General features: G+C 45.6%; 1 protein-coding gene across 1 annotated transcript in view; it reads right to left on the minus strand.

Moving 5' to 3' along the window:
• Positions 1-6,224: 6,224 nt before the first annotated feature.
• Positions 6,225-22,270, minus strand: part of LOC135206758 (uncharacterized) — a gene marked incomplete in the record, with an annotated part of 27,813 nt that continues 11,767 nt past the window's right edge. The window contains 2 exon segments of the mRNA XM_064238254.1: positions 6,225-7,237; positions 7,652-7,965. Of these exon segments, the coding sequence (XP_064094324.1) occupies positions 6,863-7,237; positions 7,652-7,965 (689 nt within the window).

The following is a 22,270-nucleotide window of genomic DNA, read 5'->3' on the forward strand; positions in this document are numbered from 1 at the left end:
GGAACCTGTCGAAGTGGGGTTGTTTGAGAAGATCTACTCTCATGGGTAGACTTCTCGGAGAATCCACTGTCCATTCCAGTACCTCTGTGAACCACGTTTGGGCCGGCCAGTATGGAGCTATTAGAGTCAGCCTTGTTCCTTGACTTTCTCTGAATTTCTTCATTACTCTTCCTAAAATCTTGAACGGGGGAAATCCGTACGCATCTAGCCCCGTCCAATCTAGTAGGAAGGCATCTACTGCGACTGCAAGAGGGTCCGGGACTGGAGAACAGTAATTCGGTAACCTCTTCGTCGCTGCGGTAGCGAAAACATCCACCACTGGCCTGCCCCAAAGCTTCCACAGCCTCTGGCATACTTGATGATGCACATATCCACTCCGTGGAAAGCACTTGTCCCTCCCTGCTCAACAGGTCCGCTCTGACGTTCTTCTCCCCTTGAATGAACCTGGTGAGCAGGGTGACGTTTTCTCTCTCCGACCACAGAAGAATCTCCTTCGCCAAGTTGCAAAGAGAAAACGAGTGGGTCCCTCCTTGTTTTCGTATGTATGCCAGAGCTGTGGTATTGTCCGCGTTGATCTGCACCACTTTGCCGCTGATCCACGGTCTGAACGCTTTCAGAGCCAAGAAGATCGCCATCAGTTCCTTCCTGTTTATGTGCCAAGCTTTCTCTTCTTCGTTCCAAAGGCCTGACTCCTCTCGAGGGCCCAGCGTCGCTCCCCAGCCTGCGTCTGACGCGTCGGAAAATAATATCAGGTCTGGGTTCCTCTGCTGGAGTGACGTACCCTCTACTAACCTTCCCGGGGCTAGCCACCACTTTAATTCCTCCTTTATCTTTAAAGGAATTGGAAACAGGAAGGAATCTGGTTGCGATCTTCTTGGCCAGACTTCATTCAGAAAGAACTGTAAGGGCCTCATGTGAAGTCTCCCTAGGGAAATGAACCGCTCTAACGAAGAGAGTGTCCCCAGCAGGCTCATCCACTCTCTCGCCAAGCATTGGTCTTTCGATAGGAATTCTTGCACTTTCCGAAGGCACATGGTCTGCCTTTCGGGTGACGGAAAAGCCCGAAAAGTCACTGAGGATATCAGAATCCCCAAATAAACTAGCTCCTGTGTGGGGATCAGATTTGACTTTTTCAGGTTCACCATCAGACCCAGCTGCTTTGTTAAATCCAATGTGAGGTCCGTGTCCTCCAGACATTGCTGCTTTGATTGTGCTCTTATGAGCCAATCGTCCAAGTAGAGAGAGACTCTGACTCCTAACAAATGAAGCCACTTCGCCACGTTCGCCATCATCCTTGTAAAGATTTGAGGGGCCGTGCAAAGCCCGAAGCAAAGGGCTCTGAATTGATAAATCTTGTCCTGGATCACAAATCTCAAATATTTCCTGGACCTTGGATGAATCGGAATATGGAAATACGCATCCTGAAGGTCCAGCGTTACCATCCAGTCCCCTGGTCATACCGCTGCCAGTACTGAATCGTTCGTCTCCATCGTAAACTTGGTCTTTTCTACGAACAAGTTTAGCTGACTTACGTACAGTACTGGCCTCCAACCTCCTGATGACTTCAGTACCAGAAAAAGACGGTTGTAAAAACCTGGGGATTCGTGATCCAGAACAGGTTCTATGGCTCCCTTCTCTAACATACTGACAACTTGAAGCCAAAGAGCCTCTCTCTTCTCTAAATCGATGTAATGAGCCCCTAGGGCTCTCGGAGCTGTAGCGAGAGGTGGTTTCTTTAGGAAGGGGATCTTGTATCCTTCCTTCGCTACACTTACAGACCAAGGATCTGCTCCTTTGTTTTGCCAGACTTCCCAGAAGTCTAAAAGTCTGGCCCCAACACACGTCTGGAGGACTTCTAAATCATTGTTTGGTTGAGGTTTTCGAACCTCTTTTGGCCGGAACTCTTTTCCCTCTAAAGGCTGGTCGGGAAAAAGTCCTACCCCGAAAGGGCTGCTGTGCTGTCCTTGCTTCCTTCGGTATCTTCTTCACTACCTTAGAGGGTAAATACTTCCTTACTGAAGACGTCAGCAGGTCCTGTGTAGCCTTCTGAGTAAGGGAAAGTGTGATATCCTTAGTGATATCCTGTGGAAAAAGCTGTCCTGAAAGTGGGGAGAACATCAACTCCGACTTTTGCGCGTTCGAGACTCCTTTCGCAGCGAACGAGCACAAAAGATACCTTTTCTTTAAAACGCCTGCTGTAAACAGTGAAGCAAGTTCATTAGCTCCATCCCTCAAGGCTTTATCCATACAGGACATGATACTTCTAGGCAAATCCGAGTCTGAAGAATCTCCCATCTCTGAACTCCGAGCCAATGCACCCAACGACCAATCAAGAAAATTAAAAACTTCAAAAGTCCAATATATACCCTTGAGTAAATGGTCGAACTCTGAAGAAGTCCACCACACTTTGGCTGCGTGTAAGGCATGACTACAGGAGCTGTCCACTATATTAGAAAAGTCTCCCTGGGAGGAGGCAGGAACTCCCAGGCCAAGACTTTCCCCCGTAGCGTACCAAACACCAGACTTCGAAGCCAATTTGGCCGGAGGGAAAGCAAAAGAAGTCTTCCCCGACTCTCTCTTCTCCTTCAACCACTCATTAATATGTTGAAGGGCTTTCTTCGCTGAAATCGACAAGGTCATTTTCAAAAAAGAAGATTTCTTGGGTGTTTTCGTCTTCGAAAATTGAGATAGAGGAGATGGCGGGGCTGAAGGTTGAAAATCTCCTTCAAACAATGAAAGGAGGCACTCGGTTAGCTTCTTGTAGTCCGAGGAAGGAGCTTCCACATTCTTGTCCTCTTCCGAAAACTCAACAAAGTCTTCCTCCTGAGAAGAAATATCCTGAAATCCAAGATCCTGATGACTCTCCATAGCGGGATCCTTATCCACAGTTTGCCTGGAGAGCGAATGCGGAACTGCCTCCTTGTAAAACCCCTCTCTTCCTTGTCGGAAAGATTTCCCATGCTGCCGCCTGCGTCCTGCTTCCTCCGTAACGTTTTCGTCCACCATTGTCCCTCACTCTTCCTCTTGCGTCCTGCGTCCTGCAGTGTCGGAGATTCGTCCTTCCTATAGGACACACTGCGTCCTGGGTTACGAGAAGATCCCGCCTGAGAACGAGGAGGCAACTGTACGTCCTGCATCCTCTTGGAGGACTTAACCGGGAGAGACGAGTCCTTACGTCTAGCCGAAGGTTGTTCGGGCTTTTCCCATGATTTAACAATCACTGCTAATTTCTCCTACATGTCTCGCAGAACTTCCTTAGTCTCCGCTTCCTTACGAGACTCCTGAGGCGGAGGAGATCGAGGACGCACTGGGCTAAAACGGAGAGGCGAGCGATCCTGACGTTTACGCAGCGGCGTTTCTCTAATAGGGGAAACACCGCTCACCGCACGGCTAGTCACCTCTAAAGGACGAGAAATCCTCTTCCTCTTAATAGGGATTGCTTCTTCATCCTCCGATGAAAAAATCTCAGGGCTACTCCAACCTTCTTCTTCAAAAACCCTTTCATCCTGTGATGAGGTCAGCATGTATGACCTCTTCAGAGGATGCGATACTTCCACAAAACGCCTACTCCTTCCTGAAGTCGAACTATCCGACGAATAAATGCACTTCCCAGTATCGCCTTTCCTATGGCGTACTGCTGCAGCCTGGGACGCAACAGGACTGCCTGAAGGGACGACTGATCAAGAGTAAACCCCTCTCGCCTCCCTTCAACTGTCGACATGCCTTCTCCCTTGGGTCTGGGAGCTTGACAGAGATCTAGGTCTAGGAGCACGAGAGGGACGATCAGGCGCCCCCTCCACAACACTGTCATTAAACACTTCCACTTTGTCCGTTAACCGTTTAATCTGATCTCCCATGGACGCAAGGACAGCGAACACTTTCACAATTTGTGGATCAGTAGTATCCTCAGATACAGCAACGGGCGCAGGAGAAACCTGAGGGGAAGGTGCTACATCTACATGGGAATGAGCTGGAGAAGACACAGGCAAAGATTCATTCATAGGTTTACTCGAAGAACCAGATCTCTCACTTCTAGAAACTGATCTTCTCACCCGATCTTTTTCTAGTCTCTCTACATACTTAACAAGAGCCTTCCACTCTTTCTCATTCAGGCACTCACATTCATTGCACCTATTATCCCACGTACATACAAACTCTCGACACTTCTTACATACAGTATGGGGATCTACCGATGATTTCGGCAGTCTCACTTTACACCCTTCTTTCACACAAACTCTAAACATACTCCCTGAATCAGACATACTAATGCAAGATCAATTGCGATTGCCAAGCTAACTTCGTGAATACGATACCAATATCCAAAAAGTCAGTCAACGAGCAGGAAATTCTATCAGAGAACCAACAACGATGTTGCCGGTTCAGCTGGCAGAGAAAATCTGAGGAAAACGGGAATGGTTCCGAGCACCAGCGCCACGGGAACGGGGTGGCCATCACCTGAACTACCAGTGTACTAGCGGTTGCCGCGAGTTTTGAAATTCTGCCAGTGCGACAAGAGGATAAGCTATATATATACCTGCCAGGTAAGTGTCATGCATAAAAATAAGTCATAGCTATAAAACATGGAGGTCATAAAACTTTGCTTGTATTACAAAAGACTTTCATTAATTGTACATATTGTAAATGCAGACATATACCCTGGTGGGAATAAAGGTGTGACAGTTGCTACCACCTGTATCCTGTTACATCCTTATGATAATGGTCCTAGGTATTATACAGTAAACCACCCACAACTTATGTTACTTATTCATTATGCAATTAAATTAGAACCAAAAATTATATATCACCACCAGAACTCTTAAAAATGACAAATTTTTAATCAATTTGTACTTTTCACAGCTAACAAACCTAAGGTCTTAACAACAGGATAACTTTCCAAGCGCCAGCTGGTAACCAGTTAACACAATCAAAGACTGTAAAGCAAGAAATCTGTGAGATCTGGCAACTCCTGCGCGTACGAGGTGATAGCTGGTCAGAGATTGCGCACCAGACCTCGTGACGCTTCAGTCTTTCCTTTACCGCCTTGGGGAGTCGACACTTGCACTTTGCTCTCCTTCCAAGCTGGTTGTTTTGTGGCCGTGTTGTCTTTTAGTGTGTTGTGTGTGATTGTTTAGTTTATTATGGCTTCCTCCAAGTCTTCAAGGCCTCGTGAATGCATGTGCCCGGGCATTCAGGGTTTTCGGTGCTCAAGGTTTTTAGCGACATCAGCTACGGATCCGCATACGAGGTAATGGCACAATTTCTGTCTAATAGTCTGAATGAGTTATCAAATATCATCACCACTAATGTTTTTATGTCATGTTTCTACTACAAGAGGTTAAACATTTACTCAAGTTTCTCCATTCCCTTCCATCTTATGCACTTTCTGACTTAATTCCCATCTGATCCACATATCCATAACCTTTCCCCCCCCCAAGAGCTTTGAGCCCATCATACTGGCAAGTTGCATTTACACCACAGGCCCAAATCATCATAATCTCTAAGATTTCAGTCTATTTTCCATTCCCTGAAGGCCTCATCTTGGCTACCTCCTCACTAATAAATTTTCTCTAAATGTCTCATCTATGAATGTAAACATTCCAAAGCCACAATCTCCAGGGTCTTAATTTTATTTGCAAGTCACCATGCCCCTACTGCATACAGTAACACAGGCCTTATATATGTATCATATAATGAGTATTTTTATTGTATTTACTTGCAGGATACTTTAATTTGACTTTGGCTATCTCATTCTACTAATATACAGGCTTTTGCTACTCTTGCTTACTGCCATCTTAATACTGGTTTTACCATTCCAGTCTGAAATACCATCTCTTCACTGTTAGACTTTATAAACTCTATAAGTAAAAAACTAATTACTCCACTTCAACTTCACAATCTCTAACATCCCTTGTGACACCATTTGTTACATTCAGTATAGAATACTGCATTTACCTCTACACTTGGATGGAGGGATCCACACAACCACTTTCCAGACTAGACTTTCATCTTTGCTTCTTCTCCAGTCACTAGTCATAAGTTTTTAGTGCCTTTACTCTTCCATCTTTTAAACATTAACATGATCAGTTACAGTACTAGGTATATGCCAGCTAAAAGAACTGAAAAACTAACAACATTCATGAGATGCTTTAGATCTTGAAATATTCTCACAAATAATATAAATAGGCTCTAATCTCTTTGTAAACTGGAAAGCAAACACCTTTGCAAATTCTTCACGTGGTTTTAATTTCTGTGTAGCTTGAAGTACAGAAAATACATTTCAGAAGTCAGCCTTAATAAGTAAACTAAAAATCTATAAACCAAAAAAATTCAGAACACCAAAGATGCATTTACAAAAGTCATCTCAAAGTATAAAATTCCCAAATATGGCGTGTCAAATAACTATGTGAGCTGGTATCTCCCATCAATGATTAAAGGCAAAGATTTAAAAACAAACAATTTTATAACTCATGCCTTTTCTTAGAATACTAAGGTTTTTGTATAAAATCTGCCACACAATTACTTTTTTCAAAAGCAACCATCCAAATGTGTATGGGCAATGAAAAAAAAATAAAATATACATAATACCGAACTTCATGAAACATGACATAAATTCCTTAAAAAATATATTCTACACCACTAAAAATACTTCCTCTACAGAATTAAGTTCATGCTTATAAAAATAAATAAGATTAAGCATGTAAATATACATTTGCAAAGAATGTACAAGAGTCAGTTACTAAATACTGTACAGGTACGGGTATTTCATTTTTTAAACTAAACAACACCCTTACAAACTACTAGCTAAAAGACCTTTAGTAATAATCAAATATGATTCTAAATACACCTGTACCAGTGCAATCAATCAATTACACCATCTGATTCCTTCCTCATGGACTGTAAAACTCAATTTCGCTCTCCTCTGATTTGAAACTAAAGCAACACAAAACAACGTTCTAAGATTGCTAATCTTACCTAAACCTACTCCTTTGCTACTAGTAGACTGACCTTGAGTAATATCAGCACATTCAGAAGACTCGCCATGTGAGAACTCACTGCCAGTATCCTGATTTATGTTCAAAACTGGGCACTTGAGTATTGACAGGTTAATCTTGAAGGTGACAGATTTGGCCCATTCTTTTCCCAAGAATTTGTAATCCTTATCACTCTTCTCTGGCTCTCCTCCTCCTTCAGAGAATCTGTGTCTCTTATTGCCTTGGCGATTTTTCCGAAAGAGGGTCTGCCGTGCAAAAATAAAGGCAACTTTGTATTTTCTAATGTGACTAAGAAAAGTTTCAAAAATCTTATTATAATACTGCTCAGTTAGGTACCACGTTCCACCTCTGAATTTATTATCCCACCAATAAAATGCAGATATACTGTCAACAGCCACTAAGGAAACATTTTTGTTATCTTGAAAATACATATCAATTGCTGATAGGGTTATAGCAAACTGACCACTATCTGCACACTTGAGAAATATAAAATTTTTCAAACACTGTCTTACAAGTTTGCTTATTTCCTCTTTTATAACATCCTTACTAAGCTGTAAAAAGGTTTTGAATTCATCAGTAGAACTGACCATATCTTGCTTAGATTTGTCACTATCCCCACCTTTTAAGGCACTTTTGCAACACTTAACAATAATACTTACTTTCTTTTTTAACATATTTTCAAGCTGCCATATATTTAAATCGCTATTACAAGCAACAAAAATTACTCCAGCTTCACAGCCATTAAGATATATTCCTTTCCATGTTTTTGGAAGAAGCACAGAAACTATTAAATGAAGTATCATCAATGACTTTCCGCTTCCAGGATGACCAGTAAGTTGAACAATTTCACCTGGCTGGAGACCACTTGGGAACAGGATGGGATCCAATCCTGTCAAACTTGGACGGGTTTCTAGCCTAGCCAAAAGTGACAATCCTGTTTCACTTTCTATACATATTTTCTTTGGCCGAGACCCTGAAAAGAAGGAATGTTTGCATATTACAAAAAACGAACAAATTTTAAAACTATTGTTATTTTTTATGAACCTTTTACTTTTATTGTCATTATGGATAGTTAAACAGGCAAGTGGTTTAACAGCCTTTCATTAGTTGTTAAACTAATTACTACTAATCATACTGATGGTCAAAAGCAGTAAACAGTCAATTTATAATTTGTAAAGCAGCATGAAGACATTTAAGAATACATTCTGCATGTACAAACAAATCTCACCTTTATCAAGATTCATTTTCTACTCTCGTCTGTAACCTAGAGGTGTGTGCTTACCACAAGGAATGTCAGGATGGCATTCTGAGATGACATTCAAGAGTGAATTATTCCACAGACAATCTAAAGTAATGCTCTCAGGTGAGTATTACCACAACAAGTGAGTATCACCAGAAACATCAGAGGTCTCAAAGCTGAAACAGCTGTGTAAGAACCAAATACAAAAGAGGAGAGGAAGGTACTCTCAGTAAAATGAGTTTTGTATTTAAAAACTATGAAAAATATATTCCAATTTTGCACTGATCTATACAATGTATATATCTCTAGTTTAATTTTGCCAATCCCTTCCTACTGTTATTCTAAAAATTTGGAGATAATTAACTGTAACCTTTGAGGATCTATACTATCTCCACTGGTTCTGTGTACAGGCAGTCCCCGGGATACGACATTCCGAGGTTAATACACTTCTCAATTATATTCATCAGACGTTATTTCCAGGGTTACGAAGCACGTTCCAGGGTTACGACACCTACAATATTCATCTGGCAGATGAAATATGACACCAAAAATGCAAAATAATAAATATTTGAAGGTTTTTTTGATGAAAAATGCAATAAGAATGATATTGTAATGATACAATTAAGTTTGTTCATACTTACCTGGCAGACATATATATAGCTGATAATTCCGACGACCGACAGAATTTAAAACTTACGACACACGTAGTGGGAGTCAGGTGGTTAGTACCCATTCCCGCCGCTGGGAGGCGGGTATCAGGAACCATTCCCATTTTCTATTCATAATCTTTATTTCCACTGTCTCCTGAGGGGAGGTGGGCTGGGTATTAATTAATTAATTAAATATCTGCCAGGTTAAAGTATGAACAAACTTAATTGTATCATTACAATATCATTTTGTTCATGCAACTTACCTGTCAGATATATATATAGCTGAATCCCACCTTTGGTGGTGGGAGAGACAGAATAGAGGATTTAGGAAACACATATATGCAGATATTTGATACCTTGGTTCCTTACCTGTTAGCATAGCTGGCTTCGTGATTACTGCCACGTAAGTCTGCTTGTGCTACTAGAGTTGCCAGCAAGGTAGAGACCTATGAAGCTGGTGCACTCCAGATGATCTGTCAACAGGGGCGAGACAACGACGTGACTAGACCATGGACCATTACTAATGAGGGCAACGAGACAAAAAATACAACCACCTGGCTTAGTTTACCAAAGGTATCCCACTTAACTAAGCTAATGGAAGGGAGGACCCACCCCAGGCGGTCCCACACCCACAACCATAAAACAACAAGTTAAAAAAACCCCCCCTAATCCCCGAAACGGATCAGGAATGAGGTGTTACCACCCTGCCCCACCCCCAAAAAAAAAAAAAAAAAAAAAAAAACAGTTGTCTGCAGCAATGTATGGTCCGAGGGAGAAGCAATTTTCGCATGTCACTTTCACCTCCCGCAGGTAGTGTGAAGCGAACACCAAATTGCTTCTCCAAAATGTGGCATTCAAAATATCTTTGAGCGCCATATTTTTGTGAAAAGCTACCGAAGTAGCAATAGCTCTCACCTCGTGAGCTTTCACTTTCAGAAGCTTCAAATCACTATCACTGCACTTATCATGAGCTTCTTTAATCGTACTTCTGATGAAGAACGCCAGTGCGTTTTTCGACATAAGAAGATCAGGCTTCCTCACTGAACATCACAAATTGTCAGACGAACCTCTGCAAGCTTTAGTTCTCTGCAGATAGAACTTTAGAGCCCTGACAGGACACAGGAATCTCTCACGTTCATTTCCCACTATCTCTGACAACCCTTTGATTTCAAAGGTCCTTGGCCACGGGTTGGAAGGATTCTTGTTCTTTGCTAAGAACGCGGGACTTAAAGAACAAATCGCATTATTGCCTGAAAACCCAATCTGCTTGCTAATGGCCTGGATTTCGCTAACCCTCTTCGCCGTCGCCAGAGCGGTTAGGAAGATCGTTTTCTTCGTCAGATTCCTCATAGAAACTGAATGAAGCGGTTCGAAGTGACTCGACATCAAAAACTTGAGCACCACATCCAAGTTCCACGAGGGTACTTTAGGCTGGATGACCTTCTTAGTCTCGAAAGATCTAATGAGATCATGAAGGTCTTTATTATTAGTCAAATCGAGTCCTCTGTGCCTGAAGACTACAGAAAGCACGCTCCTGTAGCCTTTAATAGTTGGAACAGCTAACTTCACTTCCTCTCTCAGATAAAGAAGGAAGTCAGCTATCTGGCTCACAGAGGTTGTGGTGGAGGAAATGCCCTTCTTCCTGCACCAGGATCTGAAGACAGCCCACTTCGATTGGTACAGAGCGATTGAAGAGGGCCTCCTTGCGGTGGCAATCGCCTTCGCCACAGGTCTTGAAAAACCCCTCGCTCTGGCCAACTTCTTGATAGTCTGAACGCAGTCAGACTCAGAGCGGGGAGGTTTTTGTGGTACCTCTCGAAGTGGGGCTGTCTGAGTAGATCTTTCCTTTCCTTAAGGGTAGAGTCCTCGGAAGTCTACCAGGAAGGACATCACCTCTGTGAACCAGTCGGCTGCTGGCCAGAAGGGGGCGATGAGTGTCATCCTCGCTCCTTCCGATGCCGCGAACTTCCTCATCACTTCCCCGAGGATCTTGAGCGGGGGAAAAAAAAGCGTATATGTCTAGACCCGACCCAACTCCAAAGTAGGGCGTCTACTGCGACTGCTCCCGGGTCCAGAAACTGGGGAGCAATACAGCTGAAGTCTTTTCGTCCTGGAAGTTGCGAAGACATCCACCTGCGGACAACCCCACAGGTTCCACAGCGACTGGCAAACCTCTTGGTGAAGGGTCCACTCTGTCGGCAAAAGCTGTCCTCGTCGACTGAGAAGGTCCGCTCGAACATTCTGTACTCCTGACACGAACCTTGTCAGGATAGTGACGTCTTGCGCTTTCGCCCATAAAAGGAGTTCCTTTGCGATGGCAAACAGAGAAGGCGAGTGAGTTTCCCCTTGATTTCTTAGGTATGCAGTGCTGTGGTGTTGTCCGAGTTGATCTGAATGACTTTGCCAGATATTTCTTCCTGGAAGAACCTGAGCGCCAGTAAATCGCTGACAGCTCTTTCAGATTGATGTGCCAGGGCACCTGTTCCCCTCTCCAGTGCCCGACACTTCTTTCCCTCCTAGTGTTGCTCCCCAACCCGTGGACGACGCGTCGGAAAACAACACTAGGTCGGGGCTCCGAAGTTTGAGGGAGAGCCCAATTCTGCGAGCTTCCGTGGGATCTGACCACCAACTTAGGTGATCCTTCACCTCTCTCGTTAAACACAAGATCGCCTCCAGATCTTGCTTGTTGCGTTCCAAACTGTTTGGCATAGGAAGAATTGAAGAGGTCTGAGGTGCAGCCTTCCCAGAGAAACAAACTTCTCCAGTGAGAAGGAAATGGTCCCCAGCAAACTCATCCATTCCCTCACCGAGCATGTTTCCTTCCCCAGAAAGGTCGCCACTTTTCCAAGCATTGAAGTTGTCGCCCCTGGGACGGAAAGCCCGAAAAGCCACTGAGTCCATCTGAATCCCCAGATAGACTAAGATTGAGAAGGAGTCAAATGCGACTTTTCGAGGTTACCAGAAGCCCCAGGACGTTCGCTAACGACATGGTCGTGTGCAGGTCCTCCAGACACCGGTCTCGCGATGAAGCTCGAATAAGCCAGTCGTCTAGATAGAGAGAGATCCTTATATTCTCCAGATGAAGCAGCCTTGCCACATTCTTCATCAGAATGGTGTAAAACCATTGGCGCTGTGGTCAGACCGAAGCAAAGTGCCCTGAATTGGAATACCTTCCCCTTCAGGACAAATCGCAGGTATTTCCTTGATTGGGGATGGATGGGGACGTGAAAATACGCGTCTTGGAGGTCTAGTGAGACCATCCAATCCCCGGTCTCAAAGCTGACAGCACAGATTGAGGCGTCCTCCCCATCTTGAATTTCTTCTTTATGACGAAGAGGTTTAGGCTGCTGACATCGAGGACGGGTCGCCACCCCCCGAATGTTTCGGCACTAGGAACAGACGGTTGTAAAAGCCTGGAGATTCCAGTCGAAGACCTGTTCCACCGCTTGCTTCTTGATCATTTGTTCTAGCAGATCGAAAAGCACTTTCTGTTTCTCTCCTCGATAAGAGGGAGACAAATCCTTTGGTGTTGAGGATAGTGGGGGGGGGTGACTTCAAGAACGGAATCCTCCGTATCCTTTCCTCACAACATCTAGCGACCAAGGGTCGGCATCTCTCTCTTTTCCCAGGCTTTCGCGAACAGAAGAAGCCTGGCTCCTACCGGCGTCTGAAGGACTTCCAAATCACTTCCTACTCTGTTTGACGGAGCAGGGGTTTTCCCTCTGGAAGAGCCTCTTCCTCGAGAGTTGTTTTCGAGGAAGATCCAGTACGAAAGGGCTTTCGGTTTCTTGGTAAACGAAAACTCCAGAAGAGGAAGCAGCTGCTGGTCTCTAGAAGACTGAGCCAGAAGATCTTGCGTTGCCTTCTCCTGAAGGCTCGATGCTATGTCCTTACCATAGTCTGGGGGAAGAGATGGTCTGAAAACGGAGCGAAGAGCAAGTCCGCCTTTTTGCGCTGGAGAGACGGATTTGGCTGTGAAGTTACAGAAGAGTGCTCTCTTCTTGAGAATCCCCGAGCTAAAGTGAGTAGCCAACTCCTCAGAACCATCCCTGACGGCCTTGTCCATACAAGAAAGTACACTGGACAGCTCCCCCAGACTAATAGTATCAGAACTCCTTGACCTGGCATCCAAAAACTCCAAGACACCAGTCGAGAAAGTTGAAGACCTCTAGAGTCCTGAAGAGGCCTTTTAGATGGAAGTCGAACTCGTTATGGGTCCAAGTGACTTTTGATGAAGACAGAAGGGCTCTTCTGGAAGCGTCCACGATGCTCCCGAAATCACCCTGAGCAGAGGCTGGTAGTTTAACACCTACGTCCTCTCCCGTCTCGTACCACATGCCTCCTTTACCGCAGAGTCTTGATGGCGGTAAAGCCAAAGAGGACTTTCCTGACGCTTTCCTCTTCTCCATCCACACCTAATGGACTTTCCGGAACGCTTGCTTCGTGGAAAGCGACTTCTTCATTTTAAACAAGAACCCCGATGCTCTTCGATGCTTAAAAGAAGAAAGAAAATTGAGAAGGGGGAGTACGAGGGGCTTCCGGTTGGAAAGTTTCTCCAAACTCCGACTGTAGAAGGACGCATCAAAACTTTATAGTCCGATGAGGACAGGAGCTGGCTGCTGCTCTTCCTCTGCTTCGACTAAATTATCGCTAACTCCTTCCTCAGAAACTGGAGAAGTAGGAGGAAATTCTGAAGAAAAATGACGAACAGGTAGGGTTCCTTCTTCCACCTGAACTTGCGTTGGTGAGGAACTGGCGTCCACCAGCATGCGCTTGGCGTCCGAATCCACACGTTTGGCGCCGACAGGTGCGCGCTCGACATCTACTAAAACACGCCTGGCGTCCACTGGCGCACACCGAGCGTCCACTAGTGCACGCTTGGCGTCCACTGGCGCGCGCCGAGCGGCCGCCAGCGCGCGGCTGCCGTCCACTGGTGCACGTTTATCAACAACAGGTGCGCGTTTGGCGGCAACGGAAGCGCGCTCCACTTGCACAGAAGCGCGCTCCAGCGTCCACCGCTCAACTTTGCGAACATTCGAAGACTTGCGAGCGGGAGATATCTCATCCTGAGAGCGAGAAACAAACTTCTCACCTCCTCTAGAGAGCTGCTGGGGAGCAGAACGAACTCTAGAGGGAGACTCGAACGAAGAGAGAGGCGAGCGAGGAGAAAGAGAAGGTCTTGACTTCTTCACAGGAAGCTTCTCGTCCTTTCTACGACGCGGAAGAGACTCTCTAGAAGCAAGAACGTCCTGAAGTTGTTGCTGCAGTGACTGAAGCATCCTCTTGGTTGGCGAATCTTCCTGCTCCGGGGAGGGACTGATCCTGTGAGCAGGAGAGCGGCGAGGGGGGACGCCTAAACCCTCCTCCTCCCAGGCACGGCCTCCTCCCCCCGAGCTCTTAGAAGCGACTGTATCGCTCGCACGACGAACTACCCAAATCCAAGTCCGAAGACTCTCTACGCCTTTTCTGCGGCGGAAAAGCAGCGAACGCACTGTCAGGAGAAGATCGCAGATTCGGAGAACTAGGACGTGAAGCGTCACCAACACGCGCCGTCCTTTTCAGCGGACGGGAACGCAACCCGTGAGAAAACTCCACCCTTTAGGTGGGGATGAAGCCTCCGATGACGAAAAACACTCCTTGAGGAGACGCGCACGCGCACTGCTCCCTGGCAGTCTGGGGATTTTCATCAGTAACTGCCGAAGGCACGCCAGATCGGTGGGGGGTTCCTTGTAACCCTCCTTCGGCTTTCGACATGCTCCCTCCCCGGGTCCTGGGAGTCAAGCAGAGGTCCAGGCCTAGAGGCGAAACGAGGCGATCTGACGCACCCTCCACTACACAAGGGGTATCACTGCACTTCTGCACATCACTTTTGCTCTCAAGAGCCAAACACTTTCGATTCCTAAATTTCGAATCGACTCCAAAATTAAGGACAAAGTATTACTCTCTACTGACACTGCTTCAGGGCCCGGAGGCAACACTACAGGGTTAGGAGCATTAACAGAAGGAGGGTTAACAGGAGAAACATTAATTTCTTGTACACCTGAAACACTCCTGGAGGAAGACCTCCTTAACCTATCCTTTTCAAGTTTCCTAAGATAGGTCTCATACGCCTTCCACTCAGAATCTGTTAATCTTTCGCACTCCTTGCAACGGCTTTCATACACACATTCATGCTCCCTGCAACTCTTACATACCGTATGTGGGTCTACTGAAGCTTTCAGTAGCCTACCTCTACAATCAGTCCTAGAGCAAAATCTAGCGCTAGCTGTACTAGACCCTGACATATTATCCAAGAGAAATCCAAACCAAAATCAAATCAATCCACTAATAACGTGTGCCTAGCCACCGATCCAAGTCAATTAATCCAAAAAAGAACCAAAAGGGATACTCAAGTAGCCAAAAGTTTCCAAATCCAGACGGAGGTGCTGTAAACAGATGTTCACAACACCAGCGACAGAAAAATTATGAATAGAAAATGGGAATGGTTCCTGATACCCCGCCTCCCAGCGGCGGGAATGGGTACTAACCACCTGACTCCCACTACGTGTGTCGTAAGTTTTAAATTCTGTCGGTCGTCGGAATTATCAGCTATATATATATCTGACAGGTAAGTTGCATGAACAAAATGATATTGTCATGTTACAATAAAGTTTTATACATACTTACCTGACAGATATATACTTAGCTATAGACTCCGTCGTCTCCGACAGAATTTCAAATTTCGCGGCACACGCTACAGGTAGGTCAGGTGATCTACCGCCCTGCCCTGGGTGGCAGGACTAGGAACCATCCCCGTTTTCTAATCAGAATTCTTCTCTTCCACCTGTCTCCTGCGGGGAGGCTGGGTGGGCTATTAATCGTATATATCTGTCAGGAAAGTATGTATAAAACTTTATTGTAACATGACAATATCATTTTTATACATTCAACTTCCCTGCCAGATATATACTTAGCTGATTAGCACCATTGGTGGTGGGGTAAGAGACAGCTAACTACTGAAATAGACAGGTAAACAACATATGTTGTAGGTATTTATAAACCTGGTTCCTACCTTATTAGGCTGAAGACTTCGCGGCTACTGCCTTGTAGTCGCTAGCCTCAAGAGCCTCAGCGAGATAATGATCTATGGCTAAGAGTTCTTGTGGGTCTGCCAATGGGTCTTATCCACTTACTCGGCAGAGCCTAAAGGCCTTTGTTCATGGGTGCTATTCCACTAACATGACAATACCTTGTTCAAGGAGCACAAAACCGATCCCGATCACCTGATCCTAACATCCCATGTTAGTTTTCTAAGATTGTAAGGAGTTTATCCCCAGAACTCCCTCACAAACAAACCAAAAAACACCGAAACATAATTATACTTTCATTACAAAATATACAAAAAAAAAAAATTTGTACTCCCCTACTAGTCATACATACCCTTGATCCCCTACCAGCAATGACACTCTGCTCCCGTGCGACAGTAGTGAGCTTGCTACTAGAAAAACCAAGCACATATCTGACAAGAGGGTTTATGTACGATAAAAAACACAAAATTAAGGATCAGTCTTTGCTCCAAGACCCAGTACTGTATCTGCTGATACAAAAGGACCTAGCGAGAAGCACTTCTCATAGGTCACTCTCACGTCCTTCAGATAATGAGATGCAAACACTGAATTGCACCTCCAATAGTAGTCTCGATGATATTCTTCAGAGACATATTCTTTTGGAACGCCAAAGACGTTGCTACTGCTCTTACTTCATGCGTCTTGACCTTTAGAAGACCGAAGGATGCCAGAGCAGTTCTTGTGAGCGTCCGTAATAACGCTTCTCACAAAGAAAGCCAAGGTGTTCTTGGACATGAGTCGTTTGGGGTTCTTCACTGCACACCAAAGACCTTGTTGACAAGCTCCCATCTGTCTCTTCCTCTCTAAATAGAATTTAAGAGCTCTCACTGGACAGAGAGATCTCTCTATCTCTCTGCCTACCAGGTTAGATAGGCCTTTTACCTCAAAACTTCTGGGCCAAGGTTTTGATGGGTTTTTCGTTCTTTTGCCAGAAAACATTGTCTGGAAAGAACAGATGGCAGCATCTCCTTTGAACCCCACCGTGGAATCCAGAGCGTGTAATTCGCTCGTCCTCTTGGCTGTAGCGAGAGCCACCAGGAACAAGCATTTCCTAGTGACGTCGCGGAAGGACGCCAGATGTAAAGGTTCGAATTTGTCCGATGAAAGGAATTTCAGGACCACGTCTAGATTCCAACTAGGTGTTCTAGGAGTAGCTGCTTTCGCGTCTCAAAAGATCTAATTAGATCGTGTAGATCTTTGTCGTTAGCAATGTCTAGGCCTCGATTCCTGAAAACTGAAGACAGCATGCTTCGGTAATCCTTTTATTGTCGAGACAGATAGGTGTGACTCCTTTCTCAGAAAGAGGAGGAAATCGGCAATATTCACTATAGAGGTACTGGAGGAGGACAGCTTCTGACCCTTACACCACCTCCTAAAGACTTCCCACTTCGACTGTATACTCTTCTCGTCGAAGCTCTGCGGGCTCTAGCGATAGAGCCCGCAGCCTCGCGAGAAAAGCCTCTCGCTCTGACGAGTCTTTCGATAGTCGAAAGGCAGTCAGAGCGAGACCTGGGAGGTTGTGATGAAACCTCCTCGAAGTGGGGTTGTCTGAGTAGATCGTGTCTGTTCGGAAGCGATCTGGGGAAGTCCACTATCCACTCCAGTACCTCCGTGAACCATTCCTGGGCTGGCCAAAATGGGGCTATGAGTATGAACTTCGTGCTCTTCGAAGCTACAAACTTCCTGAGCACTTCCCCCAGGATTTTGAACTTGGGGGAAAGGCGTAAGCGTCCACACCCACCAATCCATGAGAAACGCGTCTATTGCGAAGGCTCTCGGATCTTCTACTAGAGAGCAAAAGGTCTCTATTTTTTTGGAGAGGAACGTCGCAAAATGAAATTTTCATTATTAAAATGAAGTTTTATTGTATACTTACCGAACAATTATAGAGCCGTGATTTCCACGAGCGTCAAGGATACTAAATTCAAAATTTAGCGCGTCGGCGTTCGCCAACACTGGTGGTGATGACGTCATCTCCCTCCACTCGCGGAGGAGAACCAGGTACAACTGCCCAGGTGAATCCAATTCTTTCTGCCCGTCCGTCCACCTAAGGGGAGGAGGGTGGGTATAATCATAATTGTTCGGTAAGTATACAATAAAACTTCATTTTAATAATGAAAATTTCATTTTTATTGTAGTGTCTTACCGAACAATTATAGAGCTGATTACACATTTATGGGAAGGTGGGATTCAGTGGACCACTAGTATTTTTAAATGGTTACATTTATTGCAATACCAGTAAACACTCAAGGTGTCTGTTGTACCTTTACCTTGTAAGAAGCCTACAGCAGACTGTTACTGCCTCTGGTCGGTGCTCTTCTTACTATTGTAGAGGAATTGGAATTTGACCAAAGTTAGCATCTACAGGAGTGGAATCCTTCCGTAGTTCAAGCGAGTCAAGGCTGACTGACGGAGGATAGTAACAACAAAGATTGCCCTTGCCCTGGGCTAAGACCAGAAATTCAATCATACAAAACATTTGTCCCACAACCACCAGATTTAAAAACATATATACCCAACCATTGTAAAATCTGACCTAACAGACTGGTGAGTATCCCAGGTACTCAGTACCCCCAGCTTCCCTTGAACTCGCCCCCCAACGCCTATTCAAGGTGAAAAGTTAGCATAGAGGTGACGACCCCTGTGCCGTTTCTCCAACACCATGCCAGAAACCGCCACCGGACCTAACGTTTTACAATTCTCGAAAACCGTTTCTATCTCTTTGAGATAATGACTCGCAAAAACCGAATTCGATCTCCAGAACGTGCTCTGAAGATCGAAGCTAAAGATAAATTCTTTCTGAATGCTAAAGAAGTTGCCACTGCTCTAACCTCGTGAGCTTTAACTCTCAGAACGGAAAGATTGTCGTTCTCGGACTGCGAGTGAGCTTCCCTGATAAGCTCTCTAATAAAGAACGATATAGCATTCTTAGAAAGAGGACGAGAGGGATTTTGAACCGAGGTCCAGAGCTTAGAAGATTGTCCTCTGATACCCTTAGTGGCAAACAGATACTGCTTAATAGCCCTGACTGGACATAAGAGCCTTTCTTCCTCCTCATGTCCAACCAAATCAGATAAGTTCCTTACCACAAAACTCCTCCTCGGCCAAGGATTAGAAGGATTCTCTCATTTTTTGGCTAGAAAGGTCAAAGATACCGAAAATACAGCATTGCCTTGAGAGAAACCGACTCTTTTGTCTATAGCGTGCAATTCGCTGACACGCTTAGCAGAGCTAGTGCAATAAGAGAGTGCCTTCTTAGTCAAGTTCCTGAGTGAAGCCGACTTCAAAGGCTCAAACGGTGGCCCCATGAGGAACTTAAGCACCACATCTAAGTTCCAAGCCACTGTATCTTGCGGGAGCTTAGTGGTTTCGAAAGACCTAATGAGGTCCGACAGATCTGAATTGGAGGAAATATCCAAACCTCGATGTCGAAAAACCGAAGAGCATGGCTCTATATCCTCTGATCGTCGAAGGAGCCAGTTTCTTAGGAGTTCCTAAGAAATAGAAGAAATCTGCTATTTCTGTTAAAGAGGTCGCAGAAGTAGAAGACTTTAGCACTTCTACACCACTCTCTGAAGATTCTCCACTTCCTTGATAGAGTTTGTTAAGACTCTCTCCTACAACGAGCGATAGCTTCTGCAGCTCTTCTTGAAAATCCTTTCGCTCTGACAAGATTCCGGACAGTCTGAACCCTGTCAGAGCTAGAGCGGACAAGTTTTGGTGGAACCTCTTGAAGTGAGGTTGTTTGAGAAGCCACTTCTCTGGAGGAAGAAGTCTGGGGAAGTCGTACTAACAACTGGAGAAGGTCCGGGAACCACTCTTTCCTGGGCCAAAAGGGAGCGATTAACGTTAGCGTTACATTGCTGTGCGACATGAACTTGTTCAGCACCTCTCTTATTAGACCGAACGGAGGGAATGCATAAGCTTCCAGACCCGACCATCCAACAGCATTGCGTCCACCGACCAAGCTAGAGGATCTGGGACTGGAGAACAAAAGAGAGGAAGGGGACGGTTGTTCCTCGATGTCGCGAACAGGTCTATTGACGGTCGTCCCCAAAGGCGCCAAAGTTTCTGACAAATCTTGTTGTCCAAAGTCCACTCCAGAGGTAACACTTGCTGTTTGACGACTTAACTCGTCCGCCAGGACGTTCATCTTTCCCCGGAACAAATCTCGGGACTAGCTGAACCTTCGCTACGTTTGACCACAGGAGGAGATCCTTGGCTACTTCGTACAGAGAGAAAGACTGAGTCCCCCCCTGTTTCCGCACGTACGAGAGAGCCGTGGAGTTGTCGGAATGCACTGCCACTACTCGCCTTCTACTAAGCTCCGAAACTGTCTGAGCCCTAAGAAATTGCTAACAGTTTCCTTTACATTTATGTGGAACTTCTTCTCCTTCTCCGACCAAGCTCCTGAAGTCCGTTGATTTCCCAGTAGGGCTCCCCAACCTGTGTCCGATGCGTCGAAAAGAACTGTAGGTTCGGGAGGATGGGTCGTAAATCTAACCCTTCTTCCAACCTTGCTCGAGAGAGCCACCACCTTAGGTCCTCTTTTATTTGATCTGTGACAGGAAAGGTAATCGAGTCTGGTTGTGTCCTTCCTGCACCAAGAGGCTCTCAGGAAAACTGCAGAGGCTCATGTGCAGATCTTCCCAACGTCACAAATTTCTCCACTGACGTCAATTTGCCCAGGAGCCTCATCCACTGATTGGCAGAACTTACCTTTTTGTCCAAGAACTCCCTGAACTGTCTCCAGACAGCCTTGAACCCTCTTCGGGACGAGAAAACCCGAAAAACTTGAGCATTCAGAATCATCCCCAAATAAAGGATGCTCTGAGATGGAACCAACTGGGACTTCTTTGTTTTGTTTGACCAGAAAGTTCCTAACTTTCTGGCAAGATCCAGAGTTGTTCCAAGGTCCTTCATGCACCGATCTCTGATTCCGACCGGAGAAGCCAATCGTCCATGATAGGGAGGGAGTTCTTACTCCTAATATGTGTAGCCTCCAGCTTCCTATCGGGGATAGAACCCTGGTGAAAACTTGAGGAGCGGTCGCTAGTCCGAAGCAAAGCGCCCGAAACTGAAACACCTTGCCTTCGAACATGAACCTCAGGTACTTCCGAGATTCGCGATGTATCGGAATGTGAAAATAAGCGTCTTGCATGTCCAGAGAGACCATCCAATCCCCCTGTCTGATGGACTCCAGAACCGACCGAGTGGTCTCCATATGAAATTTTGTTTTCTGGACATGCAAGTTCAGAGGGCGCTCACATCCAAAAACCGGCCTCCACGCCCCTGATGACTTGGGAACTACAAAAAGGCGATTGTAAACAGCCTGGAGGAAAATCCCCTTCTATCTGTTCTATCGCTTTCTTTGAGAACAAGCGCTTCCACTTCTGCGGCTAGCGCCAGAAATTTGTCTGAGCCCGGAGAGTATGCCTGGAATGGAATTGGCACAGGTGAGAGCGAGGGAGGTGAAACGAGAGGAATACGATAGCCGAACTTGAGTACTTGCACTACCCAGGCTTCTGCTCCTCTGTTTCCCCATTCCTCCCAAAAACAGAGCCAGCCTGGCTCCCACTGGTGCATGAAGAACCGAGCTTTCATTTGGAAGGTTTGTTAACCTTGGCCGAGGCCTTAGACTGAGGTCGCAAATTCGATTTTCGGCCGAAAGAAGCGCTTGGGTTTTCTCCCTCGAAAAGGCGCTTGGGCCAGAGGAGAAACGAAGGAACAGTCCTCCACAGGAGCTTTAGGTCTCTTAGTAAGACTGTGCCAGTAAATCCGAAGTAGATTTCTTATCTAGCGCAGACGAAATTGACAACACTACATCGTCTGGAAAGAGGTTACTTTCACAAAAGGAGCAAACAAGAGAGCAGACTTCTGTTGGGACGTAACCCTTTTAGAAGCAAAGGAGCACCAAGTTGCCTCTTCTTAAGGGTACCAAAGGCGATGAGCGAAGCTAACTCATCACATCCATCCCTAATGGATTTGTCCGCACAGGACAGAACACCAATCCAATCCTCCGCTAACTCCTGGGAAAGAGAAGGACAGTCTTCGATCTTGGCCGCTAAAGCGCCAATAGTCCAATCAAGGAAGCTAAAGACTTCCAAAAAGTTTAAATTGATTCTTTACAACGTGGTCCCAACTCAGGCGCTGTAAAGAAAACTTTCGCTGCGGCGAAAGCAGATCTTCTAGAGGAGTCGATTAAACTGGAGAAGTCTCCCTGGGAGGAGGCAGAAACTCCCAGAAGGAGCTTCCCCAGTTACATAAAACCTATACCTCTTA

The sequence above is a fragment of the Macrobrachium nipponense genome, chromosome 11, assembly GCF_015104395.2.
Source record: "Macrobrachium nipponense isolate FS-2020 chromosome 11, ASM1510439v2, whole genome shotgun sequence".
NCBI lineage: Eukaryota > Metazoa > Arthropoda > Malacostraca > Decapoda > Palaemonidae > Macrobrachium > Macrobrachium nipponense.